At 53.3% G+C, this 20994-nt stretch overlaps 1 protein-coding gene across 4 annotated transcripts; it reads left to right on the plus strand.

Annotated features, from left to right (window-relative positions):
- Positions 1 to 808: 808 nt before the first annotated feature.
- On the plus strand, positions 809 to 20053 carry PAIP2B (poly(A) binding protein interacting protein 2B). 4 transcript variants are annotated; one of them, XM_056351579.1, is made up of 5 exons: positions 918 to 934; positions 8982 to 9145; positions 11236 to 11390; positions 16802 to 16978; positions 17931 to 20053. In XM_056351579.1, exons 3-5 carry the CDS (start codon positions 11244 to 11246, stop codon positions 17985 to 17987), a joined length of 381 nt encoding a protein of 126 aa, XP_056207554.1. In that variant the 5' UTR covers positions 918 to 934; positions 8982 to 9145; positions 11236 to 11243; the 3' UTR covers positions 17988 to 20053. The 4 variants fall into 4 exon arrangements, with proteins under 4 accessions (XP_056207546.1, XP_056207554.1, XP_056207572.1 ...); XM_056351571.1 differs by lacking the exon at positions 8982 to 9145 and having other exon boundaries at positions 809 to 934; XM_056351597.1 differs by lacking the exons at positions 918 to 934; positions 8982 to 9145 and adding an exon at positions 955 to 1047.
- Positions 20054 to 20994: the final 941 nt, after the last annotated feature.

Here is a 20994-nt window from a genome sequence, read left to right on the forward strand (position 1 = left end):
GGACTGGGTGCCCCCCTGCACCGAGGTGTCCCCAAAACTGGGGTGCAGTGCTGGTGCCCCCCTATACCGAGAGGCCCCCGCCCGGTGCTCCCCCCACTCTGCGGGTGCAGGGCTAGGTGCCCACACACACACACCGAGGTGCCCCCAAAACGAGGGCTGCAAGCAGGGCCCGCCGGTACAGCGGATACGGCGCTGGGTGCCCCCAAAACAGGGGATGCAGGCGGGTCCCCCCACTCTGGAGTTGCAGGGCTACCCCCCCCTCCCTCGATACTGTGCCCTCCCACTGCAAGTTTGCGGCCCCCTCGTCCCACACGCCCGCCACGTGACAGCAGTGCTCGGGGAAAACCCCCGCCCCCTCGGTGTGTTTACATCGACCCGCCAATCAGCCGCTCTCTAGCAGCACACCCGCGCGGCAGGGAGGGCGGTTTGTGCCGCCTCTCCCCATTGAGCGCTGCGCCCGCCAATCAGAATCTGAGCGAAGGGGCGGGCGATGTGGTTATTTACATCGCGTCTGGTCACGCCCACCCCGCCACGATTCCAGCTCTGAGCGCTGCCCGTCTAACCCAACGTGGGCAACGCGTGCGCCCAACCAATCCGACCCTTCGAGGTTAACCAATCCGAAGGCTAGGAGGTGGATCCGAGTCACCAATCAGCCAGCGGTACAGTGGGTGGGACTAGAAGCTAGAGTGACAGTGGGATGGTTGAATAGCGACATGCTCGAGCGGCCTTTCTTCCAATCATGCTCAGAGAGGAGAACGGAGGGGCGGGGACCTGCGGCGGCGCTGGCCAATGGGGCGAGACGGCTGCACTGGGCGTGTCCCCGGTACGCTGGGCGGGCTGTGGCGGCGGCGGCGGCGGCAGTGGCAGCGGCAGCCCGCGGAGCGGCACCGGCCTCGGCCTGGCCTGGCCCGGCCCGGCCCGGCCCGGCCCGCAGGTACAGCGGCCACAGGGGGCTCCGGGACCCGGTGCCCCACGGGCTTCTCGGGGGGGGCTGTCGGGCCTCCGGTGGGTGCAGGCCAGGAAGGCCCCAGCGCGGCCCGGCCTGAGGTAAAGCCTCGCCGGGCGATGCTCGCAGGCCCTGGCCGTGCCTCGCAGTTCTACCGGCGCCACCCCAGGGCTCCGGTAGCCTTCGGTCGGGGAGCTGTGGGTTGTGCGGCCGCGCTCCGGCCTTGCGCCCGGCGGGGTGTCCTACAGCCGGCGGGGGACGGCCGCGGGGAGCAGAGCCGTGGGTCAGCCAGCATGGCTCGGATCTGGAGACCGGGTGGCAGGCCTCACGATGTGCTGAGGGGAGCTTCCTTCCCCCGGGACATGCAGGCCGTGTAGAGCCAAAGCGGGGGAGCCCGGGGCTGGGGCTGCCGGAGGAGCCTCTGACCCCGAGGGGGAGGCAGATGCGGGGGATGCCCAGGAGCCAGGTATTAGTCGTGCACCCCTGTCAGAGACCAGCAGAAGGCCCACCTAGCTGGTTTCACCAGTGCTGGGGCCCTGCCAGCCTCCAGCTGCGCGTTCTCCCACCTCCCAGCCCCTTGTCCTCTCCTGATCCCCTGGCACCCCTTGGGAGCAGGCTCCCCAAACAGCCCCCAGGCTCCCCTCTGTATGGGCCAGGCCTTCAACCCGTGGGGTGGGGTGAGGGGAATGTGCCACCAGCCTGCTGACCCATGCTGTGGGGAGGGGATGCGTTCAGCAAAGCTGTGGGGGAGGGGAACCCACTCAGATCCGCTCCCACGGCATGATCTCTGCTCTGGCGGAGCATACAGGGGACAGGCACAGTGGTCCCGCACGCTGCCATCACTCTGGAGGGATGCCTAACCTGGAGACAGGTGGCATGATGTGCTCTCTTTTCAGATTACAGTGACTGGAGGCTGGTTTCTTAACTTTGCCTAGAAAAACTAGTCCAGCTGGTGCCATGGAAGCTCGGGATGTGGCACACAGGTGGGTTTGGGCTGGGAGAAGGTTGCTCTCCCCGGCCTGGGCCAGCCTGCCTCTGCCATCCATGTTTACAGGGGACAGAATATGGCACCAGCAAGCTCAGCATGGTGTAGCCAGCTCCTGGCTGTGCCCTTCAGGTATTTTGTTACGTGCTGGCTCTTCAGGTTTCAGTCTGGCATGCAGTGACAAGTCAGGTATTGCTACAGGAGCATCGCAGCCAGGTAGGGAAACTTCTCTCTGCGTCTAACGCAGTAACTGCTTGACAGGATGCACACTGGGCTGTGTCACTTTGGGGTACAGTTGATCTGGATCCTTGTTCCTCTGTCAGCCTTGGCCATAGAGGCCGCAGAAAAGGCTGCATGAAGCTCCCAGTTGTGTTTGTTCGGTTCCTAATAGCTTGAGACAAAAATATGTGTTATAATACTGCATTGAAAATGTCCACGTTTCCTTTCTGTGCGAAGTCTGCAGTTTTTCCCCCTGAAGAGCTCCTGGGTGGCAAGCTGAGGGGACAGCCCTTCTCCAGGCTGAGAAAGGAAGAGCCAGGCACGCGTGCACATCGTGTCTAAGATGCACATGTGTCCTTGCAGGATTCCCCATGTACTTAAGTGAGACGGGCAGAAAACACCAGCTGTATGCAGGTGGACAGTGTATCCCAGGGCTCTTTTAGCCGGAGCTGGACGCTGATATCCTCCTGCAAACTTTCAGGCTTTTGTTCTGGAAGTGAAGAGTCAAGGAGGGAAGTGGGCTTGTTCCCCTCCCTTGAAGCAGCAGTTTGTTTTCCCCTGTCAGGCAGCCTCTGTGAGCTGCAGTTTGAGGCTGGCTGCGGGACAATGAAGCAAGACCCTCAGCAATTCACCTCTTGCCTGTTTATCCATCACTGCCAGGCTGGCCACTGCGCCCCAGGGACCGCAGCTGCGCAAGGACAGTGTCTGTCCCCGGAGCTGTCATCGCGCTGGCCCTTCCACCAGTGTTAATTTGATCCATGCCAGTGTTGTCAGCAACCAAAATCCAGGCTGCTGGAAGGCAGCCGCCAACCAGCCTGCCCAGTGCCTGCTCTTGTTTGGTGTTGACAGGGCGCATTTTGTCAGGTTTTGGGGGCCTGGAGAGCAAGGCCAAGCCCTGGCAGCTGCGACCACTCTACCGTGGTCCAGGAGCCAGCGTGGTCCAGCTGCCGAGGTGCAGACCTGAGCTCCCAAAACAAAGGTCGAATCGCCCCGTCTGCCTTAGCCCTCTTGGTCTCACCATGCTTTGCTTCCCCTGAGTCAGAGTGGTGTGGAGGGCAGGCATCTGGCCGGATCAGGCAAAGCCGGGGATGCAAGTACAGGGTATGCACTGTGAGGTGTCTGGAAAGGTCGGGCCTCTGGCCCGAACAGACTTAAAGCTGCTCCTGCAAATCTGGAGAGCCCTCACAAAGCATGCAATTTGCTGCCCTGATCTCAGTTCCAGCTGCTGTTGCTGCAGAAATTGTACCGCTGGCTTTTTCTGCTCTCTGTTCTTCCTGCCCACAGGCAGGCAGGGAACACTGTCCCTGCTTTGCCCTGTGGATGTCCCTGTGTGGGGAGCTTGTGGTGTGTCTGTGAGAAGAGCATCTCCCAGCTCTGATAAAGTTTCCCCTCCCAGACCAAAAGCAGCCACAACTGCCCAGGGAGCTGGAAGGTGCTGCTTGATGATGCTGTGTTTTGAAGTCTTTACAATTTCTGTTAATAATTCCCTTAAATTGCAGAATATCGCTGCTTGTGGGCTCATGTGTGATGCTACTTGGCCGTATCGCTGCTGCAGTGTATTGCAGCGTTAATCTTGCTGAGCAGCAGGACCTGTTTGTGAGCTGTTGAGTGCTGAATGTGTTGTCTTTGCCTGAGATTAAAAGTAGCTCAATGAAAAGCAGTGTTTAGGATGAGTTTGAAATTAGGTTTCTGAGCATTTCTTGGACACAGCTCAAGAGCGGTGTTTGATGTTTCTGGTGATTTCAAAATGACAGGGTATCTGGTGGCACTTCATTTTGTGCCTGAGCAAAGTGGGGATTGTTCTTGTGGATGCAGATTAAAATAGCACAGTATGAGATTATCCCCCAGATCAGGGATGGAAATAGGATGCAGTTTCTCAGCAACTGAGATCTGAAAATGGAAAGCTCCACATCTGCTGCAGGCAGGGACTGTCACCCCCTGCAGCAGCCCAGCACCTGAGAGTAGTACCAGGAGTCCAGCCTAACCTTAGAAGTCCAGAATAACCTGGAAGATTTAACATCCTTTAATTACAATGGGTTGAGGACAGCAGGGAGCAGTGGGTGACTCCCCCAGGTCTGCAGCAGCTTGTCAGCTCAGTGCTTCAGCGTTGGTGGTAGGGAATAAAACCTGAAACACCAGTATAATGGGAAGGAGAAGCCTGGGGAAAGAAAAAAAAAAACAACAAAACCAACAACTTGAAAGACGTCAGGGTGGTGATCGAGTGTGGGCTGGGCTGGAGATGGATTGCAGCCTAGCAGAAAAAGTCAGACCCAGTCAGGCCAGGTTCCCCAGTGAGACCCAGCTGGGAGCAGAGAGAGGGGAGCACCGCAAGTGCCATGCAGGGTAGCTGGCAACGCTCATGGCTACTGGAAAAATCTACATGGCTGGGAGATAAAACGTGCAGCCTGGGACTCTGAAGTGCAGAGACCTTATCTGCAAACGGAGATTAGAGCAAGGTAATCTCTTCGTTCACTGTGCGGGGTACAGGTGGGCAGGAGGAGAGGCTGGTGCAAGGAGCAAGGGCGTTGCAAGTGGGGCTGAACCTGATCAACCTGTGTAGCGCGAGCTGAAATAGGGGAATCTGGTCCCTTTGGGAACTGAGGCTAACCAGTTGCCCTTCTCTTAATTGCTGTTTTGGAGGAGTTTGAGAGGTGGCCTGCAAAAACATCCAGCCCTCTCCTCCCCTCCTTGCCCAGCACTGCTTGGGCATGGATCAGTCCTGGGCTTCTAGTCAAGGACTTCATGCTCCAGTATGCCTCTTCTGTCTATGGGAAGCATTTCCGCACTGGTTCAGTGGAGGAGAGAAACAGTGGGTTTCTTTTTATGAATGCTCTAGAAGTTGAAATTGGAGTGGTGTTAAACCCAAGGTGCAGCTAGGGTGAGGATGCAGCACTAACCTCTTGCCTTCCCTCACAGTGACAGCCCTTGCAAACCTAGCTGTGCTCCTAAGCACTCGCAGGGCAGTCAGGAGGGAGAGGAGCCTTTAAAGTGCACAGAGAAAGAAGGGCTCATGGGTTTGTTGGTGATTTGTTTTTTCTGAAGTCTGAGCTGTGATGGGTGCGTTTTCCTGCTGAACGACCAGCCCATCTGCAAACACAATGATTCCCAAAGCTATTTATAGATATGGGAGCCCTGGCCGGCCAGCCTCCTCCATCACGTAAGCCGGCGCTCCCCACCGAAGCAGCCTCCGCTGAGGTTTTGGCTCTGGCCAGCCAGCCTGTGAGGGTAAGGAGGACCATATGTCCATTGCCTTGAGCCAGGTGCGCAGCTGTGCTCGATTCTCTGTCTGGTGCTGACTTGTTAACTCTTTGGGGGCAAAGGGGAGGAACATGGATCATGCTATGCTTGGCATAAGAAAGGGGTGCTCTCATGGGGGCAGAAACCAGCTGGAAGTGGGACTCGCAAAGGTTCTTGCCTCCCAGGAGGTACTCAGTCCTGCCGTAACCAACCCTGGTTGGTTCTGCTGTGTGTTACCCTCCTGAGTTAGTTAAGGAGACAGTCTAACAGCCTGTTTTGAAGGAGTAGATAACCATATGTGTAATTCTGGGGTATCGAAGTGCATTATCCAGATTATTAATGAACTCTCCATGCCTTATGCCGCTCTGTTACAGGAGCCTGAAGCATTCCTGCATGTACGCTCTTCTCCCAGGACAGTTCATTCTAACCATGGTGCAATCCCACTGTCTCCAGCCTCTTGTCCTTACCCCTTCCCACCTGACAGCCAGTGCTGCAGCCTGTGGACATGCAGCACTCTGCATGTGGCTCATTGCTGGAAAAAACACTTGCCTGCCAGATTAGCTTGCTTCCCTGCCACTCTGAGCGCATTGCCCTGTGTTATCTCTGTCTCTGCATCAAGTTCTCACCTCCTGTGCTCCTTTTGCAGCACAGTGGGTAGCTGCACCTGCTGTCCTGGTGCACTTGCTTCTCTCTTTCAGCCTTTTCTCCCTCAGAGTCAGCTGCCCCCTTTTATAGCATGCTTGGGTGCTGCCTGCTCTAAGGAGTCCTTCCGCACCTCCTGCAGAGCCAGTCCACAAAGTTGCTGCCCTTCTTGCATCAAATATCTCAACACGGTGACAAGGGGATGTTGCTCCACTTCATAATTTCAAGGAGCAGGAGCCAAATGGGATGAGGCAGCCTGCCTGGCCTTGCAGCATCTGCTCTGAAGCAAGGGTAGCACATCTCACACAGCACAATCCAACCGCCTCAGCAGGGTTTGCACCAGCGCAGGATCAGAGCGCAGCAGCAGAAATGCATGCAGACAGGTCAGGGAGGTGGGCACAGCAGCACAGGGGCTAAGGGATGTGTCCACACAGAAATGTGGATCTTTCCTCAAAAAAAACGTCCATCCCTTTTAGATGGTGTCAGCACTGGGATGGTGGTAATGTTTTGGCATCTTCCTGCATGAGCTGTGCTGATTAGTTTGTCCTTGGATGTCTCGGTCACTTGTGCTTAATTTGCCTCTGTGACTATTTCCAGGCTGATTGAGCCAGGATGGTCTGGTAGCCCCAGCTGGTCTCTGATCCTGTAAAGTCTGTAGCCTTGAAGCATCACCCAAGATACCAGATGGGGGCTGAATTTCTGTGTTCCCAGCTCATGTTATGTCCAGTACCTTTTGCAAAGGAAGCCTACCTTGCCAGGCTGCTGTTCCAGCTCCAGGCGAGTACAGGAGCATTGAGAACGATGGTGATGCTTGTAAAGACTAGCAGGGACCTCCCAGGCTTGCCTCACTGCCTTGCAGGCAGCCCCACGGCATAGCTCTTTGGGATTTGCTGTGCTCTGGATCAGGACGTGCAGCTCTCAGGAGGTGATTTGTGTGCTCTGGATGTGTTTTCAGAGCTCTCAGTCCCCAAGTTGAAGTTTACTTTTTTTATATATATATACCTAATTTTCCAGCGGAAAGGAGAAACAAATCCAAGCAGCCCTCACTATAAGAGGGCAGGCTTTTTATTTATTTTAGTTTTAATGGGGAGCCACAGCTCAGAGCAGTAAGTCTGCTGCAGTGTCTCAGCAATATATCAAAATTACCCTGGCTCTGTGCATTCTTGGTAGAGCATCAACAGGCTGATGGTTACAGCGCTGTTCCGGTGACTCAGATAAATAACACGCAGACCAAAACATACATTGAGCCTGGCTCGGTCAGACTGGAAAATACAATCTTGGAAGCTGCTTTTCCAGGCAAGGATGGCCCTGTACAGCCAGGGCTGCTGTGAGGGACTGCTGGCATGCTCCAGGCACCAGCTGATAGGGGAAAACCATGACCGTGGGTCCTCCAGACCCAGCTGTGAAAAATGGGAGATAAAAACACACTTTGGTGGTGGTGGTTCAGGTTTTTTTCCCCTTTTGTGTTTGGGCTACTGAAGTAGTACATCAGATAGGCTGTTCCTTTGCTGTTGCTGTACGTACCCCTGCCCCGGGTATCTGCTGCCCTTCACCCTGTACCAGCTAGCACTGGTGGGAGGTTTGGGTGCCTGTTGTCTTGTTGGATGAGTTTTTTCACCCAGGATATGTGCAGGCAGGAGTTACCCTCCGGTAGGGACGAGCTGGCATGGCAGCCGGCTGTCCCAGTGCTGTGGGGCAGCCTGTCTCTCCTGCCTGCTGCTTGCTGCCTCCTGTTTCTCCCAGCAAAGCGCAGGGGCTTCCCTCGACAGAAGGGCTCCTGTCTCCCTCTGTGATGCTTAAATGACTTGCTGGCCTCTCTGAGCTCCCTTTTTGCTTGGGGCCGTTTAGAAACCTCTGGCTCTGGAGGTGGGGGATGGCTGTGGGTGAGGACTGTGGGATGGCTCAGGAAGCTTTGGGATGGCTTAAATCTAACAAAAGAGTGTGTGGCAGGGAAATGTGTGCAATAACCACAGTGAAACAACTTCCATGCAGTGAATGTGGGGGATTCTGAGTCTGCTGAGAGGGGCTGGGAATGGGGCTTTGGACACCTGTGTGTTTAAAAAAAAAATAAAAGAAGGAAAAAAGAAACAAACAAAAACGGTCCTGTTGGTGATAAACAAGTAGCATTGACACTGATGTGGAGGTACAAACACTTCCCATGCTCTGATTTTGGTGAGCAGTAGGTCTGTTTACACAGCCTGGGGACCATAGCAGATGTGCCCAGGGCTGCCAGCAGCAGGGTCCCTTCCTGGAGTCCCAGTTCTCCGTCAGCAGGGGATGGTGAAGCTGAAATCGGGAAGGCAAGCTCAGCCATCATCCCCAGACCCTGCCTGCCCCATGGCAGCAGCTGGGGACGTGGGAGCCCTTCAGTTTGCTCCAGGTGCTGGAGTGGGATGTGTGGATGGCCAAAGGGCTGCAGGCACCATGCAGATGTTGGGGTGCTGGTGGTGCTCTGGGCTGCCCTGCTGTTATGGTCTGTTTGTGTTGAGAGCTGCTGCCTTCGCAGCTTCTTGTATGCCTGAAAAACCTGTCCTGCTGACGGGAGCTGCGATGAAAGTCCTGCTGCTGTGTTATAAACCTGGAAGGGAAACTAGACACAAGCCATCCTTTCATGTCTCTGCTCCCAAACCACAGCACACCGCCCTCCTCCGCCTCTCCTCCTCCCGTGGCACCCATAGCTCCCCACAGCCGTGCCATGGGTCCTGGGTCACCCAGGCCAAGTGTTCGTGGAAAAACCCCTTTGCTGTTCAGAAAGAGCTGCAAAGCTGTGCTGAGAGCCAGCACCACAGGAGCAAGGTCTCTTTGCAGCCAGATTAGTAAGGAGTGTGCTTGTGGGAGTCTTGAGGAGGGAGGGGAGAGTTTTTTCTTTCTTTTTGTAATTTAAAAAATTACATAAACCATAAAATTAAACATTGCAAAAAATTTCCCTCTTTTGTCATGCTGCTTCTCTAGCTAAACTGTTGTCTGCAGCGGCTGGTACAGAGCTGCTGGACCAGCACAGGCACCTCGCTTCGTCTCTTTGACAGCGACCGCCTGACATAGGGTGACAGAACGACATTTGGCTCTACCCAGCACCCATCCTGCCTGTCTGTGCAGAGGACCTGGCTCTGGACGCTGTACGTAAGCTGTGAACCCTGCCAGCTCCTCAGAACTCGTGTGTCCTTGGGCTCTGGGCTCTGCCTGTGCAGACATCTGCGCTGGCGGCGAGACGAGCAGGGAGGGAGGGAGAGAGCTCCCCCGTCCAAACCTTTCGTGCATTTTTGCTTGCTTTGCAGCTCTGTTCCCCTTCCCGCCTGCCCTGTGACTGCCTCTTGCCAGACTTGAGCTGTCTGTCGTCAATAAGTCTCGTTGATCCTGGGAGAGCCGCCGTGTTGGCTTTGGCATGGTTGAAGTTTCCATGCTCGATTCAGAACCTTTCTTGCTTCTCTGCAGATAACAAAGGCTGCTTCATTATGGCGTGGTGCTGTGTCCTGAGGCTGCAGGCAGCCTGAGGGCCTTGCAGCTCTTTCTTTTCCCCTTTTTCCCCTTTTTCCTTTGCCGAGAAGCAGCCATGTTAAAGCTGTGCTGCTCTCGGGGACCCAAGAGGATCAGCATGCCAGGGCTGCACACCTTTGTTGTTGGTGGAGATGCTTTTCAGAGACTGACATGCAATGGCTGTTGTGTATTTGTCTGTGCTTTGGATTCCTCCTGAAAGCGAGAATAATCTGCATGGCCCCTAGAGCAGGCTGCATTTATCGAGTAATGTGGAATCCCCACTTCCAGGTGATCGGAGCGGCTGCTGGGCTGCAGATCTGACAGCAGCTATGACCTGTATGGAGGCAGAAAAGACCTGGCTCCAGTGGGGTCATTGCTTGCTCCCACAGCCTTGTAGGGGGGCTCATGGAGACTCTGAGAGGTCGTTTAATTTGTCTTTGTGTTCCTAAAGTTGGATTAGGCATCCGTGGTGCCCATCAGTAACTGTTCCCTGAAACTTTCAGGAAGAGGCTTGCCCCCTTGCAAAGGGCATTATTTCCTATTGTCACTAGTGGCCTCTGCAACCTCACCCCTCCTCCAAATCCAATTTTTAGTGCCGCAAAAACTGAGCCCCCTTCTGTACCCACAAAACAAAAGACTGATTTCTTTTTCTGCGGCCTCCATCTGTACCTAAAGGGTTGTTGTGTGGGGCTCCCTCCTGTCATCCTCCTTGAGACCAAACCAACCTGCTTCTGCCAGTCACCCCCAGAAATTGTGTTTTCCAGCCCCTGCTTGTGCAGGGTGCTCTCCAGTTCATCGCTGTGCCCCAGTGCTGTGCTGGAGCTGGATGCAGCTCAGCTCCAGATAAAGCCTTTACCAGGGGAGAGTAAAACATACAGCTAGGATGTCATTACGTGATCTTTGGATGTTTTCCAGCAGAGTTGTGCTGGCCTTACTCCGTGTTTTGCTATTCTGTAGGATTTTGCTATTGAATTATTGTCTCATTTGTCTGTCTGTCTGTCCTTTCCTCCATCTGTTCCTGGGAGCCTTTTGGAAATTGAGATTTGGGATTCTGTAAGGTTTGTCTAGCTTCAAGCCACGCTACTGGGACTCTGAATGCCTGCTTTAGAAACAGGCAGCCTTCATGTCGCAAACCAACAGGCTTTTGCAAAATGCCATCTAAAAATAAAGAAATTATGGCAGACAAAGGGACACGAGCTGGTGTGCATATGCTCTGCCAAAAATTTCAGCATTTTAGGGTAGGAGGCAATCTGCTTCTGTGGTATTGGTGTGTTGACTGTAGTGATAACCCAGCTGTGGTCTTCTGGTGTATTTTGTGGCAGATTTAAAATAAATGTGATGGATGGATGAGGTTTAAGGTGCCTGATGCCTTTCCAAACCCTGTTCACAGCTTCTCCAGGAGTTGCTGGTCAGGTCACCCCTTGCTCTAAGTCCAGACCAAGTATGTTCAGGCTATTCTTGATTGGTCAAAACCATGAAAAATAAATGCTGCCACTGCCAGGGAGGTTTAGTGCTGCTTCTAGTGCTTTTGAGGAGGGGAGGGGAGTCATAAATAGTGCTGTGCCTTGATAAAAGCAGCCTGGAAGCATCAGGTTCTTGTGCTGGAAGCCTGAGTTGTCACCCATCAGCACCGCCAGTGGCAAGCGCCCATATGGGAGCTGGGGGGCCTGGGGTGAGCTGGGGGGCATGGAGGTCCCCAGTGGCTCCCTCAACCCTATGTTTTTCTTCCCAGAGTCAATAATGATGAATGGCTCCGACCTCGCCAGTACGACGGCATCCAGTCCCAAATCCAAAGAGGACCAAGTAGTTAATGGCCACGATGAAAAGGAAAACAACCCCTTTGCAGAATACATGTGGATGGAGAATGAAGAAGACTTTAACAGACAGGTAAGACTGGGAGGGTGGTTGCCAGCTCTGTGTTTCTGCGGCTAAAATTGAGGTGAGGGAAAATTTTCCTTTGATGGGCACCCTGAAGTGTGAGTCACAGCCTGTGTGGGCCCTGTGTGGAGATGGTGGCTCAAGGGGAGAGTCATCCTGTTTATATTGGATCTGCCTGTAAGGCCGTGGGGAAAAAAACACCTCACGATGCCTTTGACCCTCTCAGATCTTTCTCAGAGGGGTGGTGACAGCACCATCATTTTCTGTGCTTTGCTGCAGTAACAGAGACCTTCCCTTTCTGCATGCTCAGCTGGAGGGCAGAGGACCAGCATAAAAAACAGTGCTCAAAATTGGAGAGCATTTGTAGCTTGGCTATCTCAGCAATGAGTTCCTGCAGTTAATACTTCTCATTTCGTGTGGAAGTCTCCATTTCAGTGAAATGGTCCCAAACACACTTGGAGCAGCCAGACCACTTGGTTGGAGCCTTGGCCACTAGATGCTGTGTCTGTAATGGCCAGCTAAGCTTTTGAGAGTTTCTAGTAGATTGTAGTGGGACTTGGAACAGCCTTTGCTTGTGGAATAACGATGCGACCCTGTGAGCTGGAGCAGGGCAAGCAGCCGCATAACATCCTCATGCTTCTGCTTTGGATCTTCAAATGCCAGGGCAGCAGGAGGCAGCAGGGAATAACTTGCTGGAGGCTCACTGGTCCCTTCTGCCATCACCCCAGTAGCTGGAGACAAGTCAGACACCTCAAACTGGGTGAGGAAGGAGCCCACCCCTTCAGCTGGCTGAGGTCTGCTACAGGCAGAAGCCCTGAACCTTCCTGAATGCTTGTGCCCTCCCTAAAACATCCCCGTGAGTGTGGCCAAGCACCGGATTCCCATCACCAGGGTGTCAGGAGGCTGGCAGGGAAGCACCTCTGGAGCTGCGGGCAGGCTGGGCAGAGGGATTTCATGTCCCCACCACACCCCTGGCCACCAAAGGAGGATTTCATCAGCTTTACTGGTGTTCTCAGCAAAAAATCTCCATATGGTAATACTTCAGTCTTGTTCCCACAGGAGGAAACTGCAACCACTCACTGACAGTAACTCCTGGTGAGTGTGCAGCAGCCTTGTGCTGCCCATCACATTAGCAATTGTTAGCAGGCTGTGACTCAAGGCTTTTGTTTTATTTAATGACGCGATTAGGCAGCAGCTGGTCCCCACTAGCAGCTTTGATGATGGAAATGTGCGAGATTAATTAGTTAATGTTTGTAAAGTGCTGTGTGGTGGTTTAGGACTGTCATGGTTTAACCCTGGCCGGCAACCAAGTACCATGCAGCTGCTTGCTTACTCCCCCCACAGTGGGATGAGGGAGAGGATCCGAAGAGTGAGAAAACTCAAGGGCTGAGATAAAGACAGTTTAATAGGTAAAGCAAAAGCCATGTGTGAAAGCAAAGCAAAACAAGAAATTAATTTGCCACTTCCCATGGGCAGGCAGGTGTTCAGACATCTCCAGGAAAGCTGGGCTCCATCACACGTTATGGTTACTTGGGTAGACAAATGCCATAATGCCAAATGTCCCTCCCTCCTCCTCCTTCCCTCAGCTTTATATATACTCAGCTTGACATCATATGGTACGGAATATCCCTTTGGCCAGTTTGGGTCAGCTGTCCTGGCTGTGTCCCCTCCAATTTCTTGTGCCCAGCCCTCTTTCTGGCAGGGCATGAGAAACTGAAAAGCCCTTGACTTAGTATAAATGTTACCCAGCAACAACCAAACCCATCAGTGTGCTATTGACATTGTTCTTGCACCAAATCCAAAACACAGCACTGCACCAGCTACTGAGGAGAAAATTAACTCTGTCCCAGCCAAAACCAGGACAGCTGTGTTGATTAAAAGCCTGATGAAGGCAAAGTGCAAAGCAAACCATACTGCAGCTCCATACCAGAGGGAGCATCCTGGGGTGGAGCAGCAGGGTGGAGGAAAGCATGCGCAGGCAGAGGGAGATGGAGGAGGCAGGAAAACTGAGCCAAGGCCTCAGGGCTTCCCTGTATTGGGCTCTGTGTTTCTGAGATACTTGCCGATGCTTTCCTGGTCTGCCAGCCCTCACTCCTGCACTTCCAAACCCTTAGCGATGCCCTGGGAGCTCAGCCCTTCGTCCAGCTTCTGGTGAAATGCTACTAGGGGGAAAATGGTTCGTTCAGAAGCTGGAGTCACTCTTCGAGGGCTTTGAAATCCCTGTGTCTGCTGGTGGGGCACCAGCCAGGGTAGGAAGAGCTATCCTGCACCGGGATCTTTGTCAGTCAGAAGGCAGCACTCCTGGAAGGAGCGTCCTTGGGCTGGCATGGGATCTTGTGGGGCTCGGCTTAGGATGCCATACCTCATGCCTTTCAGCTGCTCTATTGTGCTCCCTGGCTGGAGTTGCTTCTGAGTGCCCCCAGGAAAGGATGAGATGGCAGTGATGGGGCCACAGTGGGGGACAACAGCAGGCAAGTCCCTTTCAGTGGCGATGGTGGCTTCTGCAGGCTTTCCATCTGTGCCTCATGTTAAAGGAGAAATTCACAGAGATGTGGGTACCCTTAGGCTTGCTTTAATCACAACTCAGAGCTGGGCCACCACCTCAGTGAGCGGCAGAGAACAAAGGGATACAGCACAGCTTATATACACTTACCAAATCGTTAGTCAATATCTGAAGTTTCCTTTGGTCTTGTCAGTTCTGCGAATCCATCACCTGACTCTGTCCCCGTTGATTCATCTAATCGGTTCCAGTCTCTGTCTGCTTTAACTCACACAATCCTTCAAGCAGACTTAGTTTTGAACAAGCAATTCCTATTCACGTAAGCTGATTTTTTTCGTAGAAACACCTGTGTTTCTGAGAGCACCTGTGTATGCAATTGATCATCTATTGTTTCTCTATTCTCCTACTGATTATCTTGACTAAGTTTTAAACCAGCCTTGGATTAGGGCTATACAGGGAATGAGGCCTGGTTCTGCCATTTAGCAGCTTCAGCACTTTAAAGTTCTTAATTCAAAATACATTTTCTTTAACACCCCAGTGGCTTGGGGCTGCTGTAAGATCTGGGGCTGAATCCTCTTCCAGACCCACTGGCTCTTCCTTCTTCCTCAGCTTTCTGAAGCCATGCTGCTTCCTTGTCTCCTCCACAAAGGTTTTCTGCCATCCAGGCCCTGAGCAAGGAGAGCAGGCAGGTGTTTTCAGAAACCCATGAGTTTCTTGGCATGGTCCTCCCCTATTTATGCTAGTGACATTCCTTTTCCCACGGAGCCAGCATGTCCCAGAGGGCAAAAAGGGAGTGGTGGGCTGTTGTGAGAAGAAACTCTGCTGGCAGCAGGTGAGGTTGGTGCAGAAGGACCTAGGGCAGGAGGTGACAGAACTGCATTAAATACCATAGGAAGCTCAAGAAGAGCCCTGAGAAAATACTAAACCCTTTCTCTCCTGGTTCAGGCTGTCACAATGCAGTCCAAAGGAGTTGATGGTTTCTGGCTAGAGGGGTAGCAGGCAGGTACAGGTGTGAGCATGTCCAGGATCTCTCCCTCCCTATTCCCTGGTCCAGGATCGATGTTGTCACCACATCCTCAGCTGGCAGCTAGTGCTGGCATTGGGCCCAATGGCCTGTTGCATGCATCATAAAGGCTTTGGTGTGGGAAGGGGAACAAGGTGCTGCTGGGCTGCAGTTAGAGTACAGCCAGCAGTGCCGAGACTCAGAGGAGAGGGAATATTCACCTGGGTTTGAATGTTGCAAGATGCACAAGGCTCTGGGCTTGCTCCATCGGTGTCCAGTAGAAGTACAGGATCCCAGGGTAGTCGTTATCTCCTGCCAGTGCGAGCCAGAGGTCCTGAGGTGTTTTTCTTTTAATATCCTGTTTTCATGTGCTAGTGCCAGCATGTAGTTTCAAGGACAGCCTCTGGAAACCCAGCTGAGGATAGCAATGGCATGTTTTGCTGGTAGTAAAGGGAATTTTCCCCTGGCCAGACCCAGTTTCCAAGGCTAGTGGCAAGAAGCTCTCCATTAGCTGAGGCTAGAGACAGGGTCCAAGGTTTGGTTGCTGTGAGAGAGCTTTTAACAGTCCTCGCAAGGAGTTTTCCCAGCTGTGATTTAAAGTGTAACAGGGACTGGCTGTGAATAACCTCAAGTTGTTAGCACTGTGGGTTTACCAGGTTTACCTTCACAAGCTGTTTGTGACAAACAGTCTCTGTAAACTCCATGGTGGGGCAGAGGGACCCCAGGAGCCCACTGCCATTTGCAGGTCAGGGGCTGCAGCACCAGCATGGTGGGTTGCAGAGCTCCTCTTCATCCCCCTCTCCCGGGAAGACAGCTTTGATTGTAGTTTCAGGTTTCTTGTAAAATAGAAGTGTTTTTAAGCTTTTCAGAGTGTTTTGCAGTTCATGGATTCACTCAGCCCTCTTGGACTCAGTAACAGCTGCTCAGTCATGCTGTTTTCTGGCTGTCGCCCCATCTGCTCATTTTCTGGCAACCACGTGCCTGTTTAGCAGGCGGCCAGCAGCTGCCCAGCTCCCTGCCTTGCTTGCTTTGCTTGAGTCAGCATCCAGAGAAAATCAGCTTGGAAGATGGCAGCAACTGGTTAATGCAACCCAGTGGTGGTACAGGCCCACTTGAGGTTAAGGATGGGACCCCCAGACCCCCTCCTGCCTGTCTCTCCTGCTTCGATTTGCTTGCACACCCCTGCATGAGCAGCTCTGGAAGCCCAAGCCAGGTCCCGTGGCTTTCCTCGGCCTTGGGAGTTTTCTTGCAGCGAAGATGGCGTCATCCATGGTGCACTTAACAGGAGCCGACTGCCACCCTGCGTCAGTGCTTGCAGAGCAGCGGTCTGCCAAGGAGGCTGAGCAGAGCCGGTTTAATGAACCAGAGAAGCACGGGAAGCAAGAAAGGCTGGCAGAGCTACAGCATTGCTCCATAGCAGGGGATCTGCACAACACCACACACCTCTAGTACTGTTTCCCAGCTGTGATTTTTATATTGGCCATCCCATCGGTTTTGCAGCAAGCTCTGCTAGAGCCTGGCAGCCTGAAATCCCATGCATGTGTTGATGCATCTGGATATCCCCTAAATCTTATCCTGTTCCCTTCTGGATTCACCTGGTGACGTGTGCTTGCAGACTGCATCTCCCTGGCAGTCTGCAGCGGCCGGGAAGCGATGTCTGAGTGCGGCTTTGCTCCACTCAAAAGGTGCCAGCTTCTGTGCTCTTGCGCTGCCTGGGGCTGGCTACAGGCAAGTCAACAAAGCCGTGTTCATTTAGGTTTAAAATACAGCTCTGGCTGTCATGTGATGTTTCTGAGGCATAGGCAGATGCCAAGGTGAGGTAGGCACATTGCAGACTCTTTTACCAGGTGGGGACAGTGCATGGAAAACACCCAAGATGTGTCGGTGTGCCTGTGACTAGCGGGTCTCTTTGGACAGGTGGAGGAGGAGCTGCAGGAGCAGGAGTTTCTTGACCGCTGTTTCCAGGAGATGCTGGAGGAAGAAGACCAGGACTGGTTCATTCCATCGCGTGACCTGCCCCAGGGCATGGGGCAGCTGCAGCAGCAGCTCAACGGGCTCTCCGTTGGCGATGGCCACAGTTCAGAGGACATTCTGGTAAGGACTTCGGGAGGATGTGCTGCAAGGCCAGGTGAAGAGCAGACAGTCCTGTCCTGGGAAGGGGGGTGGATTTCCTTGGCGGGGTTCCTGAGTGGCAGTGGGGTGTCGATGCGAGAACTGGTGACAACACACCGGTGACGATGCATTGGAGTTTTCAGCAAGGATTTTGTTTAAGCTGCATATCATAAAGAGAAATAGCCAGCTTTGCAGAACTTTGTCTCCGGAAGTCGTGGGTGGGGCTGCCACTTGCATGTGAGCTGGGCTCTGGTTCCCAGAGCAAGCTGGGACCTTTCTTGCTGTTTTGGACAGAGCTGGAATGTCATGGCAGGCTGGTGAGGTACAGGAGGAGTACCCAGGCCTGCTGCAGGGGTGCTGAGCGCCCCAAGCTTGTATAGATTGATTTAGAGGGGTGAAAACCTGCAGGGTGGCTGGAAGAGCAGCAGTGTTAAGGCAATGCCTGTTTTCATCCCTGAAGGCAGGAGCGTGCTGCAGGGCTGTATGGACCAGCACAACGGGGATTGTTCTGGCCCAGCGTTGCTGACCATGCTCAGACTGAGCTGCTTTACCTCCCTGCTGTACCGTGGAGGGGGATAAAACAGCCGCTTGCACCTCACAGCACATCCACCAGCAGCCCTGTGTTGACGCAAGAACAGGGAGAGACAGAAACGGCAGATTCTCTTGTGTTTCCCCCCCCAAAAAAAAACAGTCTGGGAGCAGATACTTTTGAGCCAGCACTTGTTCAACACCATCTTGGGTGCCTGCAAGGACACGAGGGCCAGGGCAGATGCTTTGCACATGTGAACAGCCTCCATCCTCCTTGGCAAGTGGCTGTCAGGACGGGGCTCCTTCGGGGCGTGGGTCTGTGGGGCGATGCTTGCTGGGGAGGTGCCAGCATCTGGACTGCTGATGGGTGCACACACACACACACCCCTTCCCTCTTCTCTTCCAGAGCAAAAGCACCTTGAATCCAGATGCCAAGGAGTTTGTACCCGGCGTGAAGTACTGACCATCAAGGCAGGCTTTGGAAAGACTGTGCCCCTACTCTGGGGGAAGGTGGCGGGGGGGAAGGAGGGAGGGGATCAGCCCCCAGCTGGACTCTGTGCTGTAACAGAGTTGCTGCAATGTGGCGAAATCTTGCTCTACGCTTCAAGTACCTTTTTTTTTTTTTTCCTTCTTCTTTATTTGTGTCTTTTAAACTCTTCCTTTGTATTGTCTGTCACCTTTTTTTGGCAGTTTTTGCTTTCTAGGACTTGTGGCCCTTAGGTCTGTCTTGAAGTCCAGCACTCCCCCTGCTTCAGAGGCCCGTTTCAATGTGTGCTTCAAGCCTGCTAGTGGAAAAGTCATGTTTTCTTGTTTAAGTAGGATTTGTAGGGATCCCCCTGCCTGCCTGCTCCCTCCCCAGAGGCAGCAAGCCTGGGCCAGGAGCTGCACTGGCTTTCCTTGTTTCTGTTAAACAGGATTTCTTTCACTAAAGGAAAGGTGAAGTGTAACAAGACTGTAAACCCTAAATTCCTCCAAGCAGCAGCCTGCCCAGCTCTCTGATAGGTGCTGAACACTAACTCATATGCTTCTGTTCTGGTAGATAGAGTCCTGCCTGCTTAATCGGTTGCAGGAGCTCTTAGGGGAGACCAGACTCATCAGACATCATCCCAGCCATCCATCCCAAGGGGAGGGCTGCTCCTACAAAACACGTTTTCTCCTTAAAGAATTTTTACACCCCACCCCCCCCCCCCAACTCTTGAACTTATCCAGCACTATGTGCTACGGCTCTGAAGCATCTGTACCTTCATTTCTCATTTAAATAAATCCAAGCAAAACTGAATAGAGTCATTCTCAGCAGAGTGGAGTGATAAGGAGTTGGTGTCAAGCAGCCTCCCTGGGAGAGGAGAGGGATCCTCTGTCAAGATGAGTCTGACCCCTGAGGAGCACCCGAAGACTTAGACTGAGAAGGGTGTTTTTGGGAGGTGACGAGCAGTGTCTTTGTGCTGGTCCCCACAGTCCCCTTTGCCGAGGCTCTGGTGGGGGGTGGCATTCCAGGCAGAGCCACTGGAGTGGCTGTGGGCAGGATCTGTGCCTTCATAGGGTGAACTTGCTCTTGAGGACCTCCTTCCCCATTGGCAGGAGCTGGCTGGGCTTCAGCGCTCTAAACCACAGCCCTGGGCGCTTCTGGTATCTAGTATTTAAAGTCCTGTGCTTCCATGGGCTCCTTTGGAGAGCCAGCATCAGAAATCTGAACCCAGAGAAAGCAGGAGCGTCTCGGTGAGGGGCGCAGCCTAACGATTAAAATAGTTACTGGCTTTAGTAACGTGGATGGGAGCTTTTGCTCATCCGTGTAAATCTCACCTCCCGGGTACTGTTACTTCCAGTATTCCTTTTACTTAAATGGAGTAGTTAATGGAGTGGGATTACAGATCGCTGAGGGGTTTGCAGAGATGGAAGCTAATGGCCACTCAATGGTCTGACTCCATTAGCTCAGCACAGCGAAGCCAGTGGCCGCAACTTCTGCCGCTGGAGCCCATCAGTGAGCCCAGCAGGAGGGCCCGGGGTCTGTGGACCACAAACACTGAGGGAGGTTTGAGCTGATTTCTCAGCTGCTTGCCGTACAGTGCGCTCCGTACTTCACCAGATCTCCCGTCTTAAAACCAGCGCTGAACCCTGATGCTACCGCAGCTGGAGCTGGCAACCTGTTGAAGATTTCTTTCTGAATAGGTGCCCATCTTAAATACTGCTGCCCAGAGGGGGTGGGTTGGTTTGGGTTGAGTTCTCCTGTTGTCCGGTACAACCTGTGCCTTCAGCACCTGCACGGTTGCTTCCAGCTGTCGGAGGCTCCGTCCGCTATGTGGCTGGAGCTCAGGCTGTGCCTGGGGCTTTGCAGGACATAACCCAGGGTGTGGGGAAGGGCGGCTGTATGCTGAGCAAACTTCTTTTGTAGTGGTAGTGCAGTTTTCCCCCATCCCTTTCTCTGGTTTCTATTTGATTTCTTACTAAAAAAACCAAAACCCAAACCCACCCTCTGACATGCTGTAAATTTCAGACAATGCATTATTAAAAATAAACTTTTTTTGGAACTGAGTGGTGCAGAAGCCTTGCCTGGAGAAGGAGTAAGGTCTCCATTCAACACCAGCCCCACCTGATGACTTGGTCCTGGCAGGAGGCTCCCTGCCGTGCAAGCAGAGATCCCTGCACATGAGGTTTGGGTGTGTGCCTCTGATTTTCTTTGCTTCAACCAAGGTCAGAGGTGGTTTGAAGTTCCTAGAGGATTTACCTCCTTCCCAGCTGTGGGGCCGTGGGAGTGCTGGCTTCCAGCATCCTCTGCCAAAGGCTGGGGCTCTGCTGGGCAGAGCCTGAAATAGCTGGAGGAAGAAACAGCTCCAGTTTATGTGTGGTCAGGACCTTGGCACTGAGAAAATAAAACTAAAAAAAAAAAATGTTGCAGGCCAGAGGAGACAATTCCCAGCATCGATGCCCTGGATGGAGGCTGCTGCTGCTGCTTCTTTCCCCAGCTGGACACAGAGTAATGCAAACCACCAGGCCCACGGCTTCATCCTGCTGCTGAATGAGGACGTTGGTTGAGGAAGAGCCTTGCTGGGACGTGGAGCCAGGCACAGAGCAGCCCGGCGTGGCTGGGTGACCCTGCAGGATCGGCTCCACTTTACCTGTCCCAGTGCTTCCCGTCCCAGTGATTCCTTCCAGGAAGAGTCAGCCTTCGGGTTTGTGCTTCAGGTTGCGCACAGCCCCTCGCTGTTTATTTCAAACAAAAAGAAACACAAAGGGGGTTCTCTTTTTTTTTTTTTTTCTTTTTTCTTTTCTTTTCTTTTTAAATGAAGACCAGCCCAGCCCCAGCCTTCCCCTTTGCCAGGACTGCTGTTTGCTGTTAGCACCCAGCAGCACCGAGTCCTTCCTGCTGCTTGCCAAACGCCAGCATCACTCCTTTCACCCCATCGCTCTAGTCCCTGCACCTCACTGCCTTTGTGCACCCTGGGTATTCAAGCCCAAAGGCGCCCTCTTTCCTC

This window comes from Falco biarmicus, chromosome 1 (assembly GCF_023638135.1).
Source record: "Falco biarmicus isolate bFalBia1 chromosome 1, bFalBia1.pri, whole genome shotgun sequence".
Lineage (NCBI taxonomy): Eukaryota > Metazoa > Chordata > Aves > Falconiformes > Falconidae > Falco > Falco biarmicus.